The sequence below is a fragment of the Acromyrmex echinatior genome, chromosome 3, assembly GCF_024713525.1.
Source record: "Acromyrmex echinatior isolate Ae372 chromosome 3, ASM2471352v2, whole genome shotgun sequence".
NCBI lineage: Eukaryota > Metazoa > Arthropoda > Insecta > Hymenoptera > Formicidae > Acromyrmex > Acromyrmex echinatior.
The window spans coordinates 13,873,816-13,901,657 of record NC_141854.1 but is presented as its reverse complement, the minus strand read 5'-3'; the positions used below and the strand labels follow the sequence as shown (position 1 = coordinate 13,901,657).

General features: G+C 29.3%; 1 protein-coding gene across 7 annotated transcripts; it reads left to right on the top strand.

The window, feature by feature from the left end:
• Positions 1-646: 646 nt before the first annotated feature.
• On the top strand, positions 647-27,485 carry LOC105144052 (uncharacterized). 7 transcript variants are annotated; one of them, XM_087404075.1, is made up of 10 exons: positions 647-1,746; positions 1,812-2,159; positions 16,336-16,596; positions 18,437-18,592; positions 22,573-22,753; positions 25,161-25,295; positions 25,505-25,656; positions 26,125-26,491; positions 26,648-26,837; positions 27,177-27,485. In XM_087404075.1, exons 2-10 carry the CDS (start codon positions 2,068-2,070, stop codon positions 27,335-27,337), a joined length of 1,695 nt encoding a protein of 564 aa, XP_087260201.1. In that variant the 5' UTR covers positions 647-1,746; positions 1,812-2,067; the 3' UTR covers positions 27,338-27,485. The 7 variants fall into 7 exon arrangements, with proteins under 7 accessions (XP_087260201.1, XP_087260200.1, XP_011051014.1 ...); XM_087404074.1 differs by having other exon boundaries at positions 647-2,159; XM_011052712.2 differs by having other exon boundaries at positions 648-2,159; positions 18,458-18,529.
• Positions 27,486-27,842: the final 357 nt, after the last annotated feature.

The following is a 27,842-nucleotide window of genomic DNA, read 5'->3' as shown; positions in this document are numbered from 1 at the left end:
TTCGCTAATTTTGCCGGGAAGAATAAAGATAAAATTATTGCAATAATTCTAAGCACACTACAGAAACGGTGTTTTTGAAATTTACTATTTTGTTATAATATTTAATACAAATTAGATTTAATGCGAATATTTCAAAAGTTTATAGATGTGTTTATTAATAAAGAATACTAAATTTTAATAACTTTTTATAAATGTCATTTTATTATTTATTATTTATTATTTATTAACAGGGAAAATTGCCCTGTTATATCCAACCATTTTGTATCATTAAGGAGTCTTTAGGAATTAATTTATATTTTGTCATTTTATTCATTTATTCTTTCAAAATTGTTTTAATAAACTTATTAAAGTATTGTGCATCTATGAAAGTATTTACAAATTGTACAAATTATACAAATATTTCTGTGTGCGTGCGTGCGTGCGTGTGTGCGCGTGTGTGTATGTTTTACCCCCTATATTTTGTTCTATAAAGAAAGAAAATTTAATTATCACTTATATTTTAAAAATTAACATGGAAAAAGACCTTGAAGAAAAAATGCTAAATGAAAAATAATATTATTTACTAGCATCTAATTCAGCCCCACCTGTGCTTGAGCGTGCGCGCGCGCAAGTACTTATGAAACCTGCGCGGCACGCGGCTCGGCGACCAGTTCGATTCCTCGTCGCAGTGCGATACGGTCGATAGAAGCAAGCCACGTAGTGTAGCCACGGTGGTTGCATTGAATTGCAGTAACGAATGCGACGCTACCGCATGGCATATGAGGGTCACCCCTTGGCACTACGGATCCGCTTTACTCGCTTCTCCCCTCGACATCGGAACGAGCCTGTTCATACTTCATTCTGTCCGTGGATGCTGAAGAAGTTACAACCACGTGAATGAAATGTTACAATTAATTTCGAAATGTTTATCGTAGAGTGTTTAATATTACCATAAAACCTTACTGTATGTGGTGTAAAGAATAATTTTTATATTATGAAAAAATTATGTGTTTTAGTATATGTGATTTATACACAATTATATTAACTGTTTTACACGCGAGGACGTGTATTATAATTGTTTGTTGATTGAAAGTTTTTGCGGAAACCTTTAATAATTTTACTTTTGCAATTCCATTGAATCTTGTTTATTATTGCCGACCTTAAAGATATGATAGCAGGAAATTTTACGCATATAAATGCATATATGAGGTTCTAAGGTTTATTGCGAACTTGGAAAACAAAGGTGTTTTCAGAGTGTAAAGAATTTTTAACGAGACCGCAGACAATTGTCGAAGAAATCGGAACCGACCGATTCATCACAGTCACATGAATCCTTTTATCTGCAAGTTAAACAGTTGAGATATACAGTATAATAAAAATTTTGTATAGATCAGTTGCTTCAGAATTGGAACCACAAAGTGGAACCGTAACGACAGCGATACAAACTAAGGCAAAAAGAAGGTGAAAGAGCCATTGAAAAACTATGAGGAAGAAGTACAAATAAACACGCTTGAACGGACGTCAGTCAACTATAACGTCTCATACAAACAGAAGCGTCACAATTACCGTGACATTGGCTACTGCTGTGAAAACTGTTTACGTATATCAAGCCGATATTGGTATAGACACTTTACGAATTCACGTTACGATTCTTCGAATTGTGACACGAAGAATCACTGACCTTAGAAAGAGACACGTTCCTCTCTTATTTTTAGTTCCGAATCATTCAATGATAAATTGTGATTTGCATCAACAGATTCACACGCAGTATGTATCTACTGAGTTAGAATAATGCCGTCGATGTCAACATTTCTAAATTTCTTTTCCATAAGATATCGTGAAGATAACTTTGAGTCAATTTGAGGAGATTACGCGAGGATTACGTGCATGAGCTACAAAGTGCAATTTAAAGGGTGCAAGCTCGAAGACGTGACTGTAGAGACATTTGCGAAGTATCGATCGACCTGCATCTTGAAGAGGATGCTCCCTTCGGTCTTGTGAAATTCTCGTTGTAGTCACGTGAGAAGCAACGCAGCGAGGAGAGAAACGAGGAGAGAGACATTTTCCAACGAGCGACATCACGTCGTCATGGAAAATCGATTCGCCGCCATCGACCACCCCGCCACAACCACCCGCCGCAGTGCAATGACCTCCAAACCGGGAAGATCCTATAGCGTGAGGTAAGCAGCTTCGTAGTAGAAATCGAAAGGGTCGTGGCGGAAGAGAGGGCGGGAAAGTGATGAGTTTACTGAAGAAAGAACTTGGCCCTCTTGTAGAAAATAGCCACAGCTTCACGCGGCATCCCCGACGTCTACATTTGCGTTTTCCTTTATTTTACTTCCGGCCTCGGCTTTCTGAGAAACGTTTTTAAACTTACGGCCTCATCACTTCTTTTTTTTTTTTTGACAGAAAAGAAGAACGTCAGCTTCTCTTGCGAAGCTGATATTTCACACATGATCTCGTTAAAATAAATAAGATGTAGGATGTTGTATCAATATTTTGTTTTATCGTGACACTAATTATTTATGTATATAATATAATTGATCTGTTAATCACTGTGAATATTTTGCAATAATAAATTAGTGTGTTAAATTTTTTAAGGAACTTTTGAAAAAAAATCGCATTTGATATTTGAAACTTCAAATTCAAGAAAATTATCACTTTTTATATATCTATGAAAAATGCATTTCTTTTTAATTTCTTGACGATAGAAAAATTTGAAATGAATCATACATGTGTACATGTTACCGTGTTTTAATTGCTTGAAAAGATAATGATTGTAAGTTAAAGTTTTTCATTTACATATTGTTTAATTTACCTATTTAACACATTAAAGAAAAAAGTAATTGTAAGCTAAAAATAAAAATAAGTTTTATTCACACTAATTTCGTACAGAGAAATAAAAGATTTGCCAATTAAAGATACAGGAATTTTTGCTGCAATTTTTGCAGATCTGTTTCATTTTTGTTCGCATTTTTTTCGATATCAAGGTTTAAGCTGGGTGTTCTAAAGCTGAAGCAAGGTCATCTTTGCGTAGTACGACGCAAATACGCATACAACAAAAGTGTATCTTTTAAATGTAGCATAATTTACATACATGCGTAAGCACGCCTGTCACCAAACATTGATTCTACATTTAGAGTGCATATAAAGAGACTGTTCTTACTGTACGTTTAATGTTAAACACAGCTGTCTGATTTTAAATCGTTGTATACGATACACCTGAAATAATAATATATCTAAATATATTTTGGATATGCACAATGTCAGATAAAATTCAAAATTATGCGATTTAATATTAAATGAATGGTGAGAGCTAAAATTATATATATCGTAAATTTATCATAGAACGTATCCATCAGAGTTTTAAATTCTATTTATTCAGAAACGTCACGTTTAATGTTAAGGGGCACGTACTTTAAATGCTGAATATGCAGTCGGAATACAAAAGCAAAGCATTCGTAGAACTAATGTGCAGTTTTTGATCTGACGTGTCATACTGTTCACGAAGAATTCGCCGGCGGATGAATTACGAGATAACTGACGGGCATAGTTATTATTCCAACTCAGAGACTTCTTTGTGCGCGAATGCGCTTTAGTCTTTGAATTTCCTTGGAAATTAAGACTGCTCCTCCTTTATCGGAGATTTCTCTACGTAAATAAACATAAGAAAGTCTTGTGCATCTGTAAGCTTGCGAACAGTTTGTATATAGCGTTGCATTAAAACAATCTGATCGTCGAGAAGGATAATGTTTTCCTTTTACTCACAGATTAAATAATTACTATGTTTGATATATGTAAAAAATGCGAAAGTAGATAAGTTGGCCTGCGAAGTACTAATTATAATATTAATATATCATATTAATATTTCAAACAAATTAACGTACTAATTAAACGATAACATGGTTTTAAAAAAATAATTATGGCTCAATGAATTAATATAGATGAACTTATTCTTTCGTGCAGACTATTGATTTTCTTCGTGTCTGACGACTGATTATTAATTTTTTTCCTACTTGGTTGCAATGTGACTTGTAGTTTTTCACTTTCTGTTGTGTTTCACCTTAATGATTAATAGGATACAAATACGAGTAAAGAATAAGTGATATTTGTCAAAAATTCTGGTTGCTTTTAGGAATTATTTTTCTATAAGTTTAAATTATATTGAATCATTTATTTTGTTATTATAAACATTTTTTCATGGCCTTTTGTATTATTGTTTGTTTTATTATACACTGAAATAATTTTCTAAAAATATAGTAATTAAATTCATAAATATTATAATTAAATTCAAATATTAATGTTAACACGCACATGTCAATAATAATTGTAGTTAATTGATTACATTAAATTTTTTACACCTTTGCGGAAAATTTTAATAAGATGCTCAAATGATTGATTGTTGGGATGTTGCATAAAGATGACTTAAGAAGTGGTAGATAACAATTTATCTTTTACCTAGAGAACCTCTCTGTGAAACTCTCTAATCTTACCTATCCACCGATCAAAATTGTTTGATGGTTGCATATGAAGTGACTAGCTGGGAAATGCAAGAAAGATCGTTTCTTATTAATCGAATGTTGCACGATTTTCAATTCCAATCTGTGTAGCCCAGCTTGATTAAATCTTGATTTGCCTTCATCAAGTTTACTCATTGTTTTCAATAGAAGTAGTATGCTCCAGAGTGTTAGATCACCTACTTTCGAGACCTTCGGAGCGATTTAAGAGGATTTCATTGTAACCGGTAACAGCAAGTTTCCGTCGTTTGTTCAACGCGTGCGCGACGATGTGAATATTTTTTCAAACGAAACGTTACGCAACACAATTTGAAGATGTTATGCATATAAAAAGTAACGAGCATAAAAGCAAGAGGAAAAGAAATAGAAATTTGAAAATGAATAGAATACCAAATCGGATCGCTGTTTTTCATGACAAGAATAAATTACTGCAGTTAATCTTAAAGATGGGCATGAAATGACGAGAATTAAAATGTTTTATAAGAGAAGTTATGAAAGGACATATGTATACATAATAAAATGAAGTATACCACGAAGTTACACTTGTCAGTGCTAAAGTCTTCCTGTTTCTCTGCTATAATTAATCAATAAAAATATGTATAAGCAAATATCAATTATCATAAAATTGAATTTTCACAAATTGCAATCTTTTGAGAGACGTGTAAGCGCATCAATTTAACGTTTAAAGCAATGTGCTATTAATCACATAAGTGCGTTATCCCGTATGTTAAAAGGTACATGCCGCAATTACGTAAAAAGGAAAGGACGTGTAACCATGGGGATTGTCGTACATGTGAATAATTATCTCGAGATTGCCGTATTAATGTGTTCACATTCGAGACATGTGTCTTTTAGTTTGATTTCGATATACAGAGTGTTCCTCTAATCGCCATAATTTTTTAGAAATTTATGCTTTTGATGGTTTAATAACAAAATGTTTTTAACAAAAGTTTGTTGGTTTCTAATAAAGAATTAATTTCGTACGAAAAATTTAAAATTTGTTCATTTTTTAATAAAAAATCAAAGTCCAATTTTTTTAAAGCGAACCATATAATTTTCTTTTCATATTTTTATTATATATAAAAGACAAATTTGAAAAATTTTTTTAATGCAATTTTTTATTATAAATTAATTAACTTTTGTCAAAAACATTTTATTGTTAATTTATTGGAAATATTAAACTGTGGTGATCGATTCGGGGAACATCCTGATGTATACGGAGAATCCCAGAAAACTTCACTAATTGATTATAGATGTTTTGATCAATCTGAAATTAATTTGCTACATATCACGAAGTCTTTGTCAATAGTTTTTTAGCTACAATTGAAAATAAAAGATTTTGAAGTCTTAAGTAAGATCTAAGTAATTGTTTACACACATTTTTAGGTATAATTTAAATCTAATTTTTAATTAAATACCGAAATTTTTTAATATTATATTGAATTAGAAAACATTAAAATATTATAAGTGCTGTTCCTTATAAATTTTCACCATTAATATTAAGGCTAAATTAATAAAACATATCGTAGTTTTGTGTTTAGGTTTGTAATATTTTAAATTAAAATTTATTTTCTTATTCTGCGTGAGTGATGAAGTGGAAGACGAAAGTTGAGATGTGTTCGATGAGAATGCTGCGGTGGGAAACTATTACATGGAAATCGAATGCAGCTAAAGAAGTTAATGGATGGACAATGATTTTATCTAACATTGTGTATTTTTATTATCATTGAGTATTATTACATCAGATTTCAAAATAGCTCTTGCAGCGAAAGGTGTGGCGTGGGAAGCTTAAGCTCACTGGTCTTATGTATTCATCTTGCGTGTCTTTTACTCGTTATTACGCTATGTGTTTCGCATTATCGTTCGTGGCTCATCGCCGGCGCGTTGCCCTTATTGCTTGTAACCGAGAGTTAATCTTCCGATTCGCTGATAGGAATACTCGAACTAATGGATACGCATGACGTAGCTTTTGAAGAGCATGAACATGAATAGAAAATCGATTTCATTTATCTGAAGTTTCATTATTGGTACACATTATTTCATGTATGTATATGTTATAATAACAATATATACATGTATAATACTAATAGAATCTTGTAGACTTTTTTAAATTGAAAATTTTAAATTAATAAATATTATGTTTGCTATATTTTATTTGTAGAAATCTCAAAATATAATTTTTTAATTTTAATTTTTGAAAATCTAGAACTAAATTATAAACTTTTTTTATTTTGAATCGCTTTTATTATCTTTTAGAAATAGATGGGAATGTTAAAGTTCGCAACAACTTTAGCGGATAACGCGATATGTTATCCATTGAATAGATCATAATAATGTACCACACCTTTGCATTATCGTGATAAGTCCGTTGTAAGTTATTGTCGAAAAAAGGAGCAATCGCCAAAGCAAACTGAGTTATCGATAAACCCATTTGCTACAAAAGATCAAGAGAAGGACGTAACTCGTTAAGAGACCTACGCATTATTCACTAATATATTATTTTACGGATAGTTTTTATATTACTTGTTATTAGTTTTTTTTACATCACAATGATTATGTAGATAAAAATTGTTTTAGACAAAAATTGCAGGTAACAAAATTAATTAATGTTTATCTATAAAATGTCATGCATACCTATAGGTATCTGTTTTAAATAAATTTAAATCTATACATATTTGTTTAAAAAAATTTTTTAAATACGATTCAAATAGTTTTTATATTTCTTTAAAGAATTATACATTTTTAATAATATTTCACCGCAATACTTATTAACTTAATAAAATGATAATCGCAAAAATATTAATTATAATAAGATTCAAATGTGCTAATGTAATTTATTGCTTAAGTGAATTAGAGATTTTGATCGATCCTTTTCTTCTTGTTATAATTGAATAGGATATTGTACAAGTTATAAAGGTTACATTAACTTACAAAGTAATTAAATCGTGTTTTATTATTGAGATATTAATTCAGTTGAAAATTAAATGCTAATTTTTACTTTGTGTTCTCGTATTTTATGCAAATAGTGTATATTTAGCAAATAAAAATCAAATATATTTAGCAAATATAAATCAAATTTTACAAATTAATTACATAATTTACACATTAATTATATAAAGAAATTATTTAATTTATATGCATTTCAATTCTTGCGTTTATTCTAAAATGTAATCGAAATATTATTATTGAATAAAATACGTGTCTTTGCAAAAATTCAGTTTTCACAATATTTAAAAAGTCTTATCTTACTCATACTTTGATCAGGTGTGCTTTGATCATATAACATGTCAAGATGATAAGGTGTTAATTGTGTGTGACGTTAAAACGTCCTTGCAGCTAATGACGTTACATGTATACAGTGAGTAAAAAACAGTACAATCTTTTTGGTTCTGAAGGAATGGCATAACGATGTAATTTTTTTTATCAAATTATATATTTTTAGAGTTATTAAGTTTATTCCTGTAACAGAAAATATTCTTATTTTTTATATTATATGGTGTACAAATTGAAATACGTTTAACCATCAATATATTATTTTAAGACAACTTTAAATTCAGAAATTTAAAACTAAATGTACAAACTTTTGTTATAAAATTAATTAATTTATATCAAATATTATATATATTATAAAATATGCTCAGAATTATCTTAAGAGAATTCTATATTTTTTTGCATCTTCGATCAAAGAAAGATATAAGTTCCCCTCAAGCGATTCATCTTATATTAGATAAAATCCATTTATAGCAAAGTTGCTTAGTAAATTTTATTATTTTTAGTTCTATATTTTTGATATTATTATTTTTAATTCTACATTCTTATATGTTAATAGTTCCGAACTGCTTTTTGTGGAAGTCCGCAGAATACTTTTTCAAACTGTCCGTTGAAATATTAGTGGACAATAGCTATTGCGCAAGACACTGACTAATTATCGGCTATTACGACCGACTAATGGCGCGATCCTGGTTGCATCAGAAGCCTATTTGTCTAGTCTCTTCTAATGTCAGAGCAAAGAGAAATTTCAATGTAGGATTGAAGTAGGATTGAAGTCCAAAGTTTGAGATTATGTAAAAAAATTCAGTTTTTTCATAAAACGTTCGCAAATTCGTGTTGAGTGCTTTACTAGTGTTACTTTACTAGTGTTACTTTACTAGTGTTATCTAAAAGTGCTATTATAAAACATTCATGACAGCGAAGACTTCTATCTTGTGATTATTCTTAACTCTAGTCTCAGAACAATTGCATATCAGGAAAATGTTCTATATTGCCTTCTATGGTTAATATTTATATACCTGGTAATGTAATATGCCCGAAAAATGTAGATACGTAAATAGAATTTAGATTTTAATAAAGATTACAAATAAAGTAAATATCTTAAATCAAAATCTCTTTGTTATGTAGTTCAGGGATGAATTTCCATCATGTGAAATCTTTGTAAATGGTATTAAATGATGAAAATTTTCAATGATATGTAAATTGCTTCGATATTATATGTGTGTACAATAAATGAGTCAATATTACAAAGTAATCTTAATTTTTTCTTCAAAACATTGGTATTAAGATTACTTATTGACTTATTGCACGTATTGATATTAATCGTATAAAAAAAGAAGACTATAACTTACACAGAAATTTATTGTTAAATAAGGGCTAAATAATTGAAAGCATGCTAATAAGAAAAAAATAAAAATGCTAATAAGAAAAAGAATTAATAATAACAAGCGCTATTTCTTGTTTCAAGTGTTGTGTGTAGCCATATCAAAGTATACAACAAAATTATCGTTCTAATCAATTATAAACTTTTTTATTTTGCCCTTATACGCTGAAAATTCAATTAACTTTTGCAGTGGATTTAATTAACTTTCCAAAGTATCAACTCATAACAAATTAATTTTCGCAGTTCCGCTATAGTGAGAGCTAAAATAATTATTCTGTTCCTTTCATCGAGGCCGCTTCGTGTATTGATTGCATAATAACGTCTCGAACGAGCATTTTCGTTACGTTACAGCAATGTTGATATCTCACGGATTTTTCAAGTGCGAGAGTCGCACCTTTCGAGTCACAGTGACCTCGTGGATCGAATTACTACGTATCTGTAATGATCACACCGGAAACTGACCGTGATGCTGTTGATCGTGTCATCCTTGTGCACGCAATGTATTGCTTGATGTGTAAAAACATGTATTTTGAATAAAATGCATCTTATACATATAAGTCATGTGAAACATATATGGAGCATTTTTTTAAAAGTCATATTTCTGCTTAAAATTTACAATTACATTTTTACTTTATTTATTCAATATTTACAAACACATATTATAATTTAAAAGATAGCTAATATATACATATGTATCAGTACATATTATTTCTTAAATTATAATAATATCCAATAATAATAAAAAATTCAATAGTTTTTGAGTCTAATAGTTTTTACTGTATTCACAGATTTTGAAACAAACATGTTAAAAATTTTAGATTTTTTAATATTGTTTAATAATTTTTATTTTACACATTTTTGAAGATACATAGAATAAATGTACACAATTTGAAATCAATCTATCTCATAGTTTAAAAAAAGAATTCGGAAAAAGTTTTGTTTCACGGTATGAGAAAAAAGAAAGATTATTTAACTGTATAAATTTTAATGTAAATTTGTCAATAAATATAAAGTCTAATGTGTATTTAAATAAATGCTAAAAGAGAGAAAGAAATATTTTCTTTTGTTAAATGCACAATGTATAAAATTGATGGAGTTCAAGAATCCGTTAATTGAAAAAGATTTTAATTTCAAGTACAGAACTTCTGTTAAACGAATTTCGAGCTGTAATGAATGTTGAAATTACGTGGCTTCATTAAAAACTTTTTCAAATCGATACAACGATCTACTTTCCAAGCAATTAAGAAAGATTTGTCGGGTGATTTACGAAATTGCGGTGTGGATTCGCGAAGTGTTCTGCTGCTCTACGCATTTAGTTGATAAAAGTTGTGCTATAATATAAAAGTTAAGACTAGTCTTTTTTTCTGTTTTGCGATGCTATTTTACGTAATCGCGTTTTATTATTCGCCGCCGGCACTAAAATGAGCCAGTTATTATACAATTTCGTTTGCGTTCCGCGTTTCTACTGACAACTAACGACATTGTGATGCAGATTACAGTGCCGTGTATGGTTGCCGACCAACCTGACTCGACCTTGAACGAACGCCGATACTTGTTTCGTGTGCACTGCCGGTGAATTATGCAACGCTTGCTTTATCAACCCTTGAATGCGGACGAGGACACGAAGCGTTTGCATAGTGATTTATTATACAGTTTCAGTTAAACCTCGTAATACCTCGTAATACTTCGCATAAGAATACATTTCTCTTTTGTCAAGGTGCATAGAAAAATCAAGTTTTATGTGAACTTATCGTGTCTACTAGACATTTAAAGATTATGTGTATCACAATCTTTTCATAAAATTTCAAACGATTGTTCTTTTCGTCTAAGTAAATTGCTAAATTTCTTTTTAATGAATGACATGAATGTTATAAAGCCGTAAAAAGTCTTTTTTGTTTCGTAATAAAATATTGGAAGATATTATCGAACGCTTGAAAAGTTGACGGAAAATTAATTACGAAGAAGAGTAACAGTTTGATTGAAGATCAATATAATGAAGATAAGTTTAGATGACGATTACATGGCGACGCAGGGGTTGTTATGACATCAACGCAGTTCCTTCCTTGGTTAACAAAGAATGGCTATTCTATAAGTACAAATGAAAGTAGCATGTGAACGGAGTCTCTTCTCTCGACCGGAAATAGCTTGTCCTTTTTACGCGTTTCGTAAGGCTTCCTGCTGTCCTCTTGTTAGTTGGTCGCTCCGATAATCTGCACGCTCGAATGTTCCGCCTGTTATGTGAGCGTGCTGTGCGCCGGCACGTGCCATAGTTATAAATTAAATTCGTCGATAAATCGTTCAGATAAGAAGAGTCACGAGAAAGAATACAATATAGCGTCTGTTTCACTGCTATAGTTTTTATATGTGAAAGTCATGTACTGGTTTTAAAGATATCATAAGAGATAGAATAAAATTGCGCTAAAAGAAACTTTAAATTAAAAATATTTTATATTAGGTAGACTGTTTTAAACGAGTTTAAGAAATTAATTAATAAATGAGTATTTGAGAAATAAAAATAGATTTATAATTAAAATTACAATTCATTCTTCCAAATTGATTACAATAAAATATACTAAATCATATAAATATTTATTTTTATTTAATTAATTATTAAAATCTCTTAGCTAATTATAATTATATAGTAGAGTCAATTTATATAAAACTTGTGTTATAAAAGCTTATTTAAGTTATTTTAATACTAAAACTTTTCAAAACTTCACAATTAATATTTAAATATTTTTATATAATCTAATATAATGTAATATCGCATAAATTAGAAATCGTAACAATAGAAAGTTGAAGAAATTATAATGCAGATGCTATGTTCGATGTTGAAATTGTTTTAACATAAAAATTTCTATTAATTTCGTATATAAATGTTATTTGTATATTTTTTCAGAACGGATTTTGATGAATTTTGGGATTAGATAAATGAGTATATTATGTAATTATATATATCATCTTATAACATAAGAATTTTTTTCTTTTGTTTATACAATTAAAACTACACTTAAAACTAAACAAAATTTATTTAGACTCAAGTTAAATTTGATTAGATAAGTAATAAATATGAAATTATGGATATAAATATGGATTTTTTTATTAAAAGAAGTTTGTTTAGTAATATTTATATATTTATATAGCAGTAATTATGAAACCATAAATTTTACAATACTATATTATTCGACAATATTACACGCTCGAGATCAATGCGCTTCTACTCTCGAATCGAGCAAGAAGATGATACCGTGTTGTTCCAGAGCAGTGATTCCGGTCAGCCGGAATAGCGGTACACGCTTGGCCGTACGTCTTCGTTCTCGAATTATTATGTTGCTGTTTTCTGCGAGGTGCACAGTAGCACGCTTTGTCGCGAAAGCGGAAGAAACTTACACGCATCGTATACGGAGCCATTTTTTACTCTTGTTTCCCCTTTCTTCTTTGTCATACATCTGCATCAGATATAACTAAATCGCGTTCTATATTTTACAGACCATAAATTGTGGGAATAAATTTTATTCGTAAAGTCTTCTCTTTTGCGAATTGAATTACATAATGAATTTCATTATATCGTAGAAGATTGAGTTTAATCAAACGGTTCTTTTTAAACTTAAACAAAAATATTTTTGAAAACAATATTTTGCATTTTTTTTTCGCAACAGTTAAATAAATGTAATTATTAAGTAATATAATTAATTTTTTTTTCATATCAAAAATTGTTTGCATGTTACTATCGATAATTTTCTTGAAAGAATAGCCAAATGAACGGTAGTTTGTAGCTCGCAGCTCGTTGAGGGAGACCCGCGGGAGAATCGTGCGCGTTTATGAACGCGATTCCCTCGAAGCGCGCGAGCAGTGCAGCGCGGTGCAGCGACGCGATACAGTGTACCGCCGCAGCTGCGTCGGATAGTTGGTCGAGGCATGTGCGCTGAGTAACGGCTAATTGGCCACCTTTCCTCTCCGGGAGAGGAACCGTCTCTCTCTGTTTCGCTGTTGTGGTCGACGTGCCAGTTTTGTTCGTTCTGTCGTACGGCTTATACCAAGTGTATAGTTGAAATCCCGACGCCGCGGGAAAATACTATGGTGTCTTACCGGATGAGATTTTATTGAAAACGACATTTCTGTGAGTTGAGCTATTTACATCGTTATCATAGTCTTTTTTTTCCTCTTCTTCTTTAGAAAATTGAAGTAAGATAATTCTGTAATATTTTTCTCAATTTGCATAATAAGGATAAAGGGGATAGTCATGTAAAACGGTAAACGTTGTATTTATTATAATTTTTAAAGAAATGTTATATATTACTTTACTTCTGAACGGAAGAGAATTAGTGAAGAATTTATAAGTAGTAATTTATGTAATTGTGAACACAAGTTTTTTGAGAAATTTTGCTATAGCGGTCAGTCATGAATTTGTGCGCGGATTCGCAACTGCGAAAAGTGCCTCGCTCCGAATTGACCGCGCGAGTGATCGCCGTGAAAGTGCATCGAACAAGAAGTTTAATTGTGCGCGCCGGGTCTTTATTAACGTAATTCACCGACCTGTTTATTCATCGGAAGTCATGGACTTTCTTCGTAGCTAAAAATTTAACCATGGATAATCCATAAATTCGAATATTGTATTCTGTAAACAGATTTCGGGTATAAATTGATTTGAAATAATATTCTATCGTTAATATCGATATTTTATATTCTTTAATTAGAGAGATAGAGCGATTTTATAGAGAAATGGTTGCTTGAATTTGTCTTTCAAACAAATTTTCTTTAGCTTAGATTCAGAGGAATCAATGTTATGATCTTACTTCTTTATTTTAATTGAAACTAAACTAATTCATTAAAAGATTTAAAGATATATCTTTTTATATAAAGAAGCAATAATATAAATAACATTATATTTATAGTTGCATCTGTCAGTATCAAATATATAGCAGTAAAAAGAAAAATTATTCCTTTTCATTTTAGGATACATTTTCAAATTTTATCGCGATGATCTGTAATAATAAAGTACATACATAGTTTTTTAGCGGCATAATTGTATCGTCGATTACACTTTCGCCTCTCGCGTAACGTTTTTTTGCAACTTCTTTATCGAATTTCGCGAATTCTCATTAAATTATGCAAATAATTCCTTTTACTCTGAAGTATTTTCTTCCTTCGTTAATTTTGAGTAATGCTATTTGAAAGTGAATTTCGCCCGACAAAAAATAATTGCAGAGGAACACAAATTTAATCAAAATAACGTTTTAAGCGTTATTACTTAATTTTTTCTTAATTTTGAAAAATATACATTTTTTTCAGATTATTTTTTCAGAATTGCATTTGAAAAAAATATACATTTTTTTAAAGTAAAAAAGAATAATAAAAGTGTATAAAGATAATATGTATTTTTAAGAACATTTATATATTTATTTGGAAAAGGAGAAAATGAAACATACACATATAGCGTCATTATTAAAATAATCATTCTATTATCTCTTTTAAGAAAAATTCATTCGCGATGTTACGAGAGGTTAAGATGGGTTAACAAGGGGACGCTTTAGACGTAATGAGGAAGATTTTCCTTAGGCATTGTATTTACTCTTAGCGTGCATACTGCAGTTTAATCGTCCGATTAATTCGGAGTTTTGCACGCAAATGACGATTTATGTCGAAAGGGAATTCGTTCTAGTTATTCCGTTCTAGTTACAATCAGTATTAATTTCGACCAAGCGATAGCTTGCAAAATTCTTCAACTTTTAAATGTGACAATGGCATTATATTACACTGTATATTAACTGGAATAGAGAAAATTGTTTGTATTAGGTGTTGGAATTAATTCGTAGCGTTTTTAATGAAAGAATGTTATTTATTTCACATGAGCATTAAAAAATACATTAATGAAAGTACTTCCCATCACTTGTAAAACGCTACGAATTAATTCCAACACCTAATAAGATATTTCGAAAAATATTATGTTTTTAAAAAATATTTTCTCATAATTTTTATGAAATATTAAGCAAAATTTTTATTAAATGTTATTTTTTGTCATAATTATTAAATTTTCAACACCACATTTAATAAGGAGTTTTGAAGATTTAATCTAACAATAAATTAAAGTGGAATTATCAAATCGAAATAAATTTTATAAATTTAGTTCACTAAAATTACTTCAATTTTTAATAATTTTAAATTATATCTTTAAATTAAATTACATCCGATCAAAATTTTTACATAGAAAAATTTTCGTAGAAAACAACGAATGTTATGTTATGTAATAACTTTTATATAAAAGACAGAGACTGTAAATGTCGCTTGAAACAATGATAGTATTACTATAGTTTTTGTAGATGATTTAAGTTCTTCGATTAAATTATTTTTCTATTATCGCTTCCGGCTAGAAAATGTTATTTATTTGTGATATGCATCAATGAGAGCGGAGAAAACAAGATACTGATTTATATGCATAAGAAAGTTCAGAAGTGTTCGAAGAGAAGACTATTAATAATTAAAGTCACCAGCAATTGACGTTAATTGCGTGTATCGCTAAGAACAGGTTTGCAACATGTGATCATGAAAAGGAAACGGGATAGTGACGATTTATCGGTTCTTATTTACTTAGCAAGTTATTTAATGCATGTTGTTTTGCAGCTAATGCTAGATATCGTGTATTTTGAAAAAGTATACGATATGCAACCATATCTGAAATAAATAAAGTATTATAACATTCATATCAAATAACAGTGACGAAGAAACCAAAATAATAAAATATATATATTTATGGATCTTATGTAAATGTGTATATTTGTTTTAATTTAAATATCATAATTTCATAATATTTTGTATATTATCATTGCTATGAACACAATAAATTTATGCATTTTCATATGCATATAATTAATATTTCTGATATTATACTGATATCAAAGATATGCAAGAAAGATTAATTATATAATAATATAAATTAATATAATAATTATAACAAAATAAATGCAGTAATTGAAATAGGTAGTAACACATATCTAATATTTCAATGGATGTTTTTCTTTTCAAACGATTTTAATTCATAAAAATTATAACTGTACGAAGATATTTATATTTACCGTACGAAGAAAGATATTTATATCATTAATTTTTAATATTAGTAATATTTAAATTACTATTATTTTGAAGTATTGCACGCATTATTAATTATTATAATTGTTTATGTTACAGGTCTCCGCGAATCGGAGGTCCTCTTTCGCAATCGCTGGCTATGATTCCTCCAACCATGCACGGGCATGAGTTCAATCAACCCTTATCGAGGGTGGTGATGGTTCGTAAAACAGATCAAAGGACATTTAGTAAAGGAAGACGAGGTGGTGAACCACTTCTGGAAACTGTTACCAGAGAAACTGTCGAACTCTTTAATGGTGGTCGAGCCGAAAGGAAGTATACCTCCGAAACAAGGGATATCGTTACACCAAAGTCTAGCAGGTTTGACAATTTTTTAATTATTAGTAGCGTTAAATATTAGTAATAGATGTATTAAATTTAATTAATTAAAGTAATACATTTCTTCGATTGAATTAATTATTTATGGATATTATATTAACAGATGATATAAATTAACGAGATGCCTTTAAATCAGATTGTATAATAATATATCGTTTGATGTTTTATTCGAGCGATTTTGAAATATTATTGTATACTTCATTTAATCTTTAATATTCTCGAAATATTATTCTTATATGAAATACTATTTTTAATTTTTAAAGAATATTTAAATTCTAAATAGTTAATAACAGTTACATTGTTTTTATTGTTATACGATTCATTCCTTTTTTTTGTTATATTCAGATTTTAGTAAAAAGAAACAGACAATTTTGAAAACTGAAATAGATGCATGCCATAGTGTTTATAACAAATTGATATTATAGTTTACTGTATTATTATCCATGTGTTAGCAAAATGTTTCTTTGTCGTACGTGATGGAAGAGTATTTCCTTCTTGCACGAACGTGTACCGGAACCTTGTTACACCTTGGTTCGCAGTAGACAAAACTTTACCTGTCGTAAAATCAGCTGTCTCGCGTTTCAGTACCTTTCTCTTAGTTGATATATACATGTATAGGGTGTTCCAAGTTTGCTGTCTTTACTTGCTTTATCTCTAGAAATTTTATTGCCGCCAATAGATAAAAATTCTACTATTAAAACTTAGGATATGGTCGAGTTGCCATTACGAATGCTTCGAAGCATTTGATTAATCAATCAGAAGAAAGAATTTTATATAATAAATTGACCAATTAAAAAATGCTTCGAAGCATTCATAGCGGTAACTCGACTGCATCCTTAAACATACGATGAATGTGTGATAGCTTCTTTCAGATTTAAAAAATATTCAAAACTAATAACTAGGACAGTAAACTCGTGTGTGACTATATCTTTGTATCTTATGGAAAGATATTTTCTGAGAGAAACCGCAGACCGCAGATTTTCAATTATCTTGTATGCTAAAAGCGGAAAAGCGATGTTTGTTCTTTTGTTTCAGTTAATTTTAAAGCATACATGTAAAGAATCTATAAAATGTCATACGATATTTAGCAGGTTTTCTACAATCTTGCAAAGGAATTAATTTTTTTCAGCATTATCTTGCGAATAATGTTGTGAATCAACTGTAATTTTCAATAGAATGTGGAATATTACATAATGTGATACATCATCTTCCTTCCTCTGGAAAAATCTATGCTTTTAAGAATAAAATTTTTATGCACAAAATGTTATAGAAGAATTTCTATTACTATTATCTAATTAATTCTTTGATTAATTTGATAATAACCAACATTTTCTTTAATAAGAATTGAATTAAAAAGTAGTCTTATTGTCTTCATTTTTTAACATTATGTTATTTTTGTATATAATTATTTATTAACATTAATTATATCTAAAAATAGATTTTAATTAAAAAAATCTATATGAAGTTAAATAAGAGAAAAAGGTATCTATTGGTTGCTTGAATTTATTAAATTTCTTTAATTTAAAAATGCTAATATTTTTTATGTGTATAAATCTCAACGTTGCTGAGATTTATGATTTGATAAGAATAATCAGAATAAGAAGCCAATTTTATAAGAAAAGTCAGCAATATAATATATATTTGTTAGATAAAATTTATCTAATATTATGTTATAATTATTATATTTTTTAACTTTTGTCATCGCTCTTTATAATTTGTTGAGTATTGAAGAGTTTATAAAATTCTATCTCGTCGATTTTTGATCTTATTTCTAACATTACTTACTTATAAGATGTGAATACAATATTTAACGTTTCTCTAGTGTAAGTCGTTGCTCTTGTAGTATGCCATCGCTCAACGTGCACGGAACAAAAAAGAAGGTGGTCGGTTTTGTCGATCAAGTATCGCCCGACAGGTATAATTGCCTATGCGGCACAAACTTGCAGTTTAATCAAATTCCGATTCCAGTGAAGCAAAAGTAAGCTTATTAAAGACTTGCCACAAACGGCATCTAGCACTTTGTCAGTATTATCACTTAGGTGTTCTGAAACTTCACTAGGATCGGTATGTAGTCCTAGTTCACTTAGCGTAGGTGGTACGTAGAAAGCAGAGCGACAGCTGAAAGTTTGCGTGCTTACATTCAAACAAGTCGCAAGAAGATGGCAATTCTGTAAGAATACTGAAAATTACCGGCTTTCACGATAGCGTAACAGGACCATAACATTCACTAGCCAGGAATGAGATTTATACCGTTGAGTTAAATTGAAAATATGAGATTTTCTTGGAGGCTGTAAAGTATTTACGCTTTTCTCTTTAAATTATTATTATCATTGATACTTTTTTTTCTTCATTAATAGTTCTCAAAACGATACTGTTTTATTGTAAATTTGGTATAATATTTGAACTTATTAACAATTATCCAAAGTATACTTCTTCATTATAAAGCAAATTGAAAATGTGTCTTCAATTTACTATTAAAATATTCTATTAATGTGTAATAGTACAATTTAACAAAAAGATAATTTTATTTTAAGATTTATAAATGATTTTCGATAGTTTGTTTAAATATGATTATAGTTATACAATGCCGTTTGTGTGCTGTCAAGTTCACCAGAAAAAATTTACTTGGATCGTTTAAGCGAAAGATTAATCGCCGCGAGGTTTGTATTGTCGGTATTAAATCCTTATCGAAGAAGAATCGTTGCTCGACCGTATATGCGATTCCGCCCACGCAAGTGGCGTGGTCGAGAAAAACTTTCAATGTAACTCGTTTGAATGAGTAAGGCACAATATACTATAAGGTCTAAAAATGAGGTATGCAATAAAATACGGCATAACTTAAATTTTTCGGATTTCATTTATTGGAATCTTTTATTAGATAATTTAGAATAGATCTTTCTTAATTTTTTTTTGAAAATATAAATAGATAATAATTTTAGTGCAAAATAATAAATTTTATTATACGCGATTAAATATTTAAAATTCTTATTAATTATATTAGTTATATTTTAAGAGCATAAATATATAGAGTTATGAAGGTAATTGTATAAACAATCATTCATGATTGTGTCATTATATTGTTATTGATGATTTTTTTAAAAATCGGTTATCCGAATATTAAAAATTGTGATTCTACGCATACGTTATGACAATAGTAATTTCATAATTGTCCAAATATAATTATTAATTGTTAGTGCCATAATGTGTGCATAAAACAATTTTTAATTCAGACAATAGTTCAAAGGGAAAGTCTGATATAATGGTGCACTATTTGGCTAATTAGTTTTGTGACTGTATAATAAAACCTTATTCTAATTAAATTTTCTTGCTAATTTTTTATTTCGAAAATTATTTATAAAGTATTGTTTAATCATAAAAACAAGACTTTATATTATATATAAATTAACTCAAAACTTTAAAAAATATTATTTATGTTTTATTATAAGATATGCTGTATTTTATTGTGATCGGACCCTTATAGCATCTTGAAGTTACAATCAGTCTTCTTCCTCTGGGCGCGACAACAAAGGAACTAACAACCTTTCTTTTGCGGCGACCATGGCCGTGAACGCGTTGTAGAAACTCGTAGGAAGGAGGAAGTATGAGCCATATTCGTAAAGGCATATATAACGACATATATATATATATATATATATATACGTAGATTAGCACAATGAAGTGTTTCACGTGATCTTTAATAAGGTCCAGTAAGGACCCTGGAATTTTCAGCTCTCTCTTGGCTTTCTGTGATGTAACATCTTTCGGCTGAATACTGAAATCGTTCGAACTTTTATAAAAGTTTATTGTTTGATTGCTTTAATTGAAACTGTTTTTTTACATTTAGATGTTTTAATTCGCGGAAATAAAGAAAACTTATATTAATTTTGGTTAATTCTTTATATACATAAATACAAATGGATATTTTCTCGTTATGCTTTGTTTTACATAAACGACTAAAGCTATTCAATTAAAATTTATATATAATTTTTTTTACGAGACTTTCCTACAAAATTTTTTAAGGTTTATAATTTAGGCAGTTCCTTTTAAATATGTTCGCCATTTGATGCGCTGTTGGTTCATCAATAAATAGACATCAGATCGCGAATTACTTGAAACTCGTTAAACGCACATTAAATATTCTTAGAACTTCCTGCTCAGAACATATCTACTGCATATAAACATAATAATAAATGAACAGATTTATCAATTCGTCGAATAATATCGAACTTCTCAAAATGTATCTTCAAAATGTATTAGGTGTTGGAATTAATTCGTAGCGTTTTACAAGTGATGGGAAGTACTTTCATTAATGTATTTTTTAATGCTCATGTGAAATAAATAACATTCTTTCATTAAAAACGCTACGAATTAATTCCAACACCTAATATTTTTAATTCGATGTTTATCTACAGATTTCTAGTGAATCATGACAAAATTATGCAACATAATTTACAACGATCATTTTTAACAGTAAATAAGTTGAATCTGTTTGTATTCCAATGCGAAGTTAACTGTACAGTCCGGCAAAATTGCTATTCATTAGTCAATATGCAATTTTGCGTGAAACAATTATAGATTTGCATTATAAGTGTATAATAGATACGTCGTGAATTGTTTACTGGAGTAAACAGTATTCAGCCTATCGTGAAACATTTTAGAGAACTAGATTAAAGATACACCGTTGTAATTACACAGCTATGCTATTATATACTCTCACGTTCGATCGCTTCGATTCATTGCACATGCTATAATGATCGTCTATGTGATCTCTGCAATCAAGATCATGACACATCGTACTTCATTGGCTTTTTTGCTTGCTCTCATTTCATTAAGATACGTAAAGAACAGTATTTGGAATTTTATTATACCTTATAAATATCAATTACACTTCATACACACACACACACACACACACACACACACACACACACACACACAGTTAAAGCAAATTTATGCCAATCTGAAAAAGAATATTAATTATAATATTAGATTATGGTGTCTTAAAATAATGTTATATAATTTTTATTTTATAATTTGCATCTTTGAGAATTATTAAAGAAACAATGGCGAACAATTAATTTCTTAAACGAGCTTTAACGATATGATAAAAATTCTGAATTACTACGATTTAAGATAATGCTGACCTTGGATTACGATTTATTGTACTTCTGTCATTAAATATTTACGCAATTCTTTCGACACATTTTGATACATAGCTATATTTCACATATATTATAGGCGTGCGTGCGTGCGTGTAATTAACGAACATAAATTACTATTACGTTTCTTAATTTCACACATTATTGTTTAAATACCATCACTGTAATGAAAATTTTTTTTAAAAGCAATTTTTTAATAATATTTTTTGATTAATTTATGTTTCTTTCTTATTAAATTAATAAAGTTATAATAATATAATTTTTCTTATGTATTTAAAGTTCTTATTTCTTTAAACAATTCTCTTTATTACATTTTTAATTAATTTTATAAATATTTTAATTGTATGATATTTGTTTTAATATTATCAAAGATAAACACAATTATTTAATTTATTTGATAATAGACACCATTATTTGATAATATTAATCTACGTAGTTACAAATGTATGTACATATGTATGTATGTAACTATAGTCTATAGTTTATATATTAAAAATTTTATTTCTATAAAACTAATTATTTATCGATAACTATTAATAGAATTAACAATTTTCATGATTTTTATAATATCTACAGAGCATTAAATAATTAATTGTAAGTTGTAAGGAATTCTTAAAGCATATCCAATTCGAACAAAACTTGATCTACATTCGCTCATATAAAGTCGCTTCTAGTGCAAAAAATTCAATAAATTCGATCTGCTTATTTAAAGCGTTAAGTATTCATACGTCACTGTGCTGTCTGGAGTAAAAAGGAGCTTTGTATTTCTTCGTACACTATGTAATCGGTCTACTTTCAGGTCGAGGACAGATTCAGTAAGATCGAAGTCTCCGTTGACGGCATCGCCAGCATCGCCGGGTCCTTTGTCGAATTCCTTGCATGGTAGTTTCCATGGCAGTCTAGGAAGTGATGGCATGTCTTGTAGCAGCGCTAGGTCCTCTTCAGCATCTCCCGATTCTGCGAGATATTCGTCCTCACAGGTATCGATATTTATCGTAACTGTTTATTGATATTTCACCAAAAATATAAATTTAAAAATCTAAAATTATAAGAATTTGAGATAAACGCTTGGAAAATATACAGAGTTTTAAAATCTAATAATTTCAAGGAATAAAAGAGACAAAATTCCATGATTTTGAAATTCTGAAGTTGTAATAATTCTTTTTTTCTTATTTCAAATTTGTAAACTTCCAAAGTCGTCAACCAAATTTTTGCAAGAGAGCAAAAAATTCAATCTGAAAGACTAAAAAGCAATAATGTTTATAAAAAATCTAAACAGTAGACAATGAACATTTTCTCAGTTCTATATCTTTATATAAATGCGCGATTGCTTATATTGTGCTTACATATGAAGAAAACAAATAGTATTATGTAAATTGCTGATCGTACTAACAATATTGCAATGTAACGCAATAAGCAATTAGTTTATGCTACTTGTACTACGTGATAAATTATATCTAAATGCGTTTATAAAAGTATTATACTTTGTAAGATTACATTTACATCATAAGTTTCTTGTGAAAATAAACCGCGTTACATTGAGAAACTGTTTGTATAATAAATAATTATCTAAGTTTGGCTATCAGTATTTTTCGATAGAATTATGAATTAACAATGCTGATGTGATTTTAAAAAAGAATTAACATATTTACATACTTTAAAAAGATATATTTAAATAGAAACAAATATGTTAATTGATTTTAACTAATGACTATTCTTCGCTAATTTTTCATCATTCGATCTACCGCAATTTCTTCATGTTAGGAGTCTTTTGGTTTCAACCTACTTGGTAAATTAGCCGGTTGGAAAGCGTAACTCTTTGACGATTATCTTCACTGCACGTGACATTGCGTGCAGTGTGAAAGGAGCCTAAACATTATAAGAGTTGCTTCGCGGAAAGGTGCATTGCCACTTTGTGATGACTCAGAATCGCTCCTTTTTTGAGAGTCACTGGTTTGCACTTTTGGATGATTGGTGGATCATTGGAATAATCGTCCGTACTAATGTGATGACTAATCTGTCAGAAGTTTAAATCGCTTCGTGTGCTCGCGGAATCGATTTTTCCGCTCCATTTTCCGCGCGCGTGGCGTTGCGTTCTCATTCGCCGGACTTGTTCTTCATACGCGCGTGATGTTTTTGCACTCATGCTAATGGCCTTGCTTACAAAACGGTTAAACGATTTGTAGCGCGAACTCATGTATATTCATCAAACAGCGAACTCAATAACCGCTAAGTTTTTAGTCGATTATCTAGCACTGATAACTGATAATTGAAACAACTTATTTGAATTTTGTTGAATTTTGTCTAATCTAGCGGTAGCAAAATTTTTCTTCTTTTTTTTTCACAAATGTTTATAAATAACTTTTTATTAATTAACTTTTTTAATTAACAGTATTTTAAAGATTATTATTGAAAACATTATTTAATGATTTAATGTTAACTTTTTTGGCCTTCAATCTATTATAAGTCACCTACATTTTGCAAATTATAAAGATCGATCTATTCTTTTCAGTTGACCTTCTTGTATCTTTTTTCTTTTTCTCTTTCGTAAAAGAAAAAGAGAAAAATGAACTGTGCAAGAAATTTAGCTAAAAAGAACAGACCTTTAAAGCAATTAAACAGATGATTGTCGGAAAGCTCTGAACCTATCAGCTCGAGTCTCACGAATTATCGCTGTTTCAGTTTAGATTACGATCTCTAATTCAGTTATTGAAATGACATCTTAAAAAGTGTGTTATTTCTTCATTATTTATATTTTAATAATTTATTACACTCGGTAATTTTCTCAGCAAGTAAGAGAAATTTAACGAGCGTTCACGCGCGCGCGCAAACGGAAGCACGAATAGAAGCTTATCTATATATTCTAATCGTGTAGCAGATGATCGTATTCCTATAGGACGATGGGAAATCGTTTCTGCCAGTTAGTTTCTTCCTATAAATGGTTCTGCGTTTAAGTTATTAAGGACACTGTCCGGCTTTTACTATTTATATCATTATATTGCTTACTATATATCGTTGGCATTGTTCCCAATTCGCAATTAAATAAGGATAGCATTTGTATTTTTTCGGTTTTTTTTAAACCTTTAAAATCTTGTGAAAGATACTAATGTCATTGGGATATATCAGTAAAATTTTATAATTTTAAAATCAATGAATATGACATTTACAAAATATGTAGATTTTAAGTCAGTGATATAAACAAATTTTTTTAAATCTAAAACTTCAATGCGATGTTTGAAAAATACACATTAAGTGTTCTATTATAATGAAATGTAACTAAATGCTTAATGAGAATCTTTGTAAATATACTTGAAGATTTTATTAACAGATTATGGATTTACTGTTTGATCTTAATCCGTCATACGATGCTGTCTCTATGTGTTATAGATAACAAAGATTGACACACGTAAACCGTCTGTACGCAGATCGGGACCTCCGAAGGAATTTATTAACGTCTGCCTCGACACGCATAATTTCTACCGATCACGACATGGAGTACCGCCATTACGACTCAGCAAGCAGGTTACTGTCGATTTTTCTTTTGCAATAAAATCGTAATAAAATTGTAACTCTCATTGAACAACTTCCGAGAATCGAAGAAAGTTGATTTTTTATTTATCTCATTCTCCTTATTTATCTCATTTTACTTATCTCATTCTCCAAAGCATGGAGGGATCTCTGCTAACAACTTTAACTGGAATCTATAAATAACGGTATTTGTTTATTTTCAGCTGTGCAAGACAAGTCAAGACTGGGCTAATATATTGGCCGCTAAAGGTAGATTAGAACATAAAGCGAATATTGACTATGGAGAGAATCTCTATTGTATGTGGAGCTCCAATCCAAAGACAATTGTCGGTGGCGAAGAGCCAGTGAATGAATGGTGAGATGATTGCATATATTTATTGTTAATGCATACATTATATGTTATAACACAGTTGCTACATTACATTATATTAATTATGAAGTCATGTTCAATGTAATGGCAACTCATAACATATAATATGAAGTCAAAATTAATGATGAAATAACAATATTATTGTTCTCTTTTTTATCAATATATATATATATATATATATATATATATTTGAATCAACCTTAAATATAAATTAAAAGAAGATAGAGATCTGTTGATTTTCAAATTGTTATTTTAAGCATTTAATTGTATTTGCTTATCAAATCATCTAATGTAGATAATTATTTGTAATTAAAATTAATAATCTAACATTTTTACGAATATGGTTAACACAAATCTGTAAAACATCGGTAACAAAAATCTGTATTATAGTTAATTTTTTATTATTAATAATTATATTTAAATATAACGTATTGAAACTTTTATTTTTTGTAGGTATGCTGAAGAAGTTCAGCATCAATATGGAAAAGAGCCTACAACATTGAAGACTGGTCACTTTACACAAGTGATCTGGAGGGACAGTACTGAGTTAGGGGTGGGAATGGCTAGAAATCGAAATGGCGAAGTCTATGTTGTGTGTAATTACAATCCCGCTGGAAATTTCTTAGGCAGTTTCACGGAGAATGTCCTTCCATCCGTGGACGCATGTTCTATGAAACGAATTAATTTTAGCGACTTAAAACAACATTATATAGACGAGCAAACGTGGCAGCAGGAGGCTTTACTGGTTCACAATGAGTATCGAAGAAAGCATCGTGTACCGGATTTAAGATTAAGTCCGGAATTAACAGCAGCTGCCAAGGTATTTCAGAATATACAATATTATCATTGGAATGCATTTATATGTGTATATTAATTATTAAATATATTTTTAACTGATTAAGAATAAAACTATAAAAAATATCATAAAAGTCAGTTTTATAGTCAGCATTATATATATATATTTATTCATTCTTAGGCCTGGGCAAACACGTTGCTAAACACAAATAAACTCGTACCTCAATCGTCGTCTCCATACGGAGAAAATATTTATTCAATGCAATGTTCTGATCCTAAACTGATCGTTTCCGCACGTGAAGTCATTTCAAAGTGGTATTCCGAGAAGAAAGAACATAAATTTGGTATCGAGCCAAAAGTTCTTAACACATGTATGTGTTATCGCAATATTTCTATATACTCTAATATCACATCAAATTTAATCAATGGAAAAATTAATAGAAAATATTAATATATTAATATAAAAATGCCTAAGAAGCAAACAAATTAAAGATTTATTCCTAAGAAATTAATTAATTTAATTTCATACTTATTTTGCTATAATAAAATTTATAATAGTTTTTAAATTACGTATTTAACTTATTTAAAAATTTTTAATAACATAATTATTAAAAATTATTAGAAAATAATTATTAAAAATTTTTTTTAAAAAGATTGTGACAAAATTATAAATAAAATACGCTCATAATATTTGTATTTCTTGTTTGCAGGCCATTTTACGCAAATTGTCTGGAAAAACACAACTGAAATGGGTATTGCAATGGCTAAACGAGATGGTTCATGTGTTATAGTGGCATGTTACCATCCGAGAGGTAATATAGTTGGACAGTTCACTGAAAATGTATTGAAGCCTATAAAAAGTATCTGTTAACTAGACTCATTTCTGTCGATAATGTATTAAAACCTTGTATTTATGTATTGTGCAGATGAACGATGTTACGCATAATATATATGTAATGTATATAAGACACTTGTGCATAAATACCTATAATAAACATTCCACATACACATATTTATAATTTCCTAGCTTTATTATTTTCAGTATCCTCTGTCTTCAATGAGTAGTAATAAACAATTATTATTTTAAATAAAACATCAGTCAACTTATCAAGAATTCAAATTATTATCTTGAGAGCTTGACATAAATATGAATTGTTATGATATAATTTTTAGTCTCTAACCTTATTTTATACAAGAACGAAAAGGAAGGAATTTTATAGAAATGAAAGCGCAGAGAAGAAAAAATCAAATCAATTTTACTCACTACAATGTTACTTTTACTCATAATTTAAAAAATAAGAATTATTATAGAATAAGAATATTTAATTATAAAAAATTCAGTTATTATTTCATTATTAATTAACAAAATTTTTTTA

What these genes read in the sequence shown, in the direction of transcription:
- LOC105144052 (XM_087404075.1), top strand. Translation starts at nt 2,068, where the DNA reads ATGGAAAATCGATTCGCCGCCATCGACCACCCCGCCACAACCACCCGC. An exon ending in GTTACACCAAAGTCTAGCAG is followed by an intron (nt 16,597 to 18,436) that starts GTTTGACAATTT and finishes ACGTTTCTCTAG; the next exon opens with TGTAAGTCGTTGCTCTTGTA. An exon ending in AATTAACAGCAGCTGCCAAG is followed by an intron (nt 26,492 to 26,647) that starts GTATTTCAGAAT and finishes ATTCATTCTTAG; the next exon opens with GCCTGGGCAAACACGTTGCT.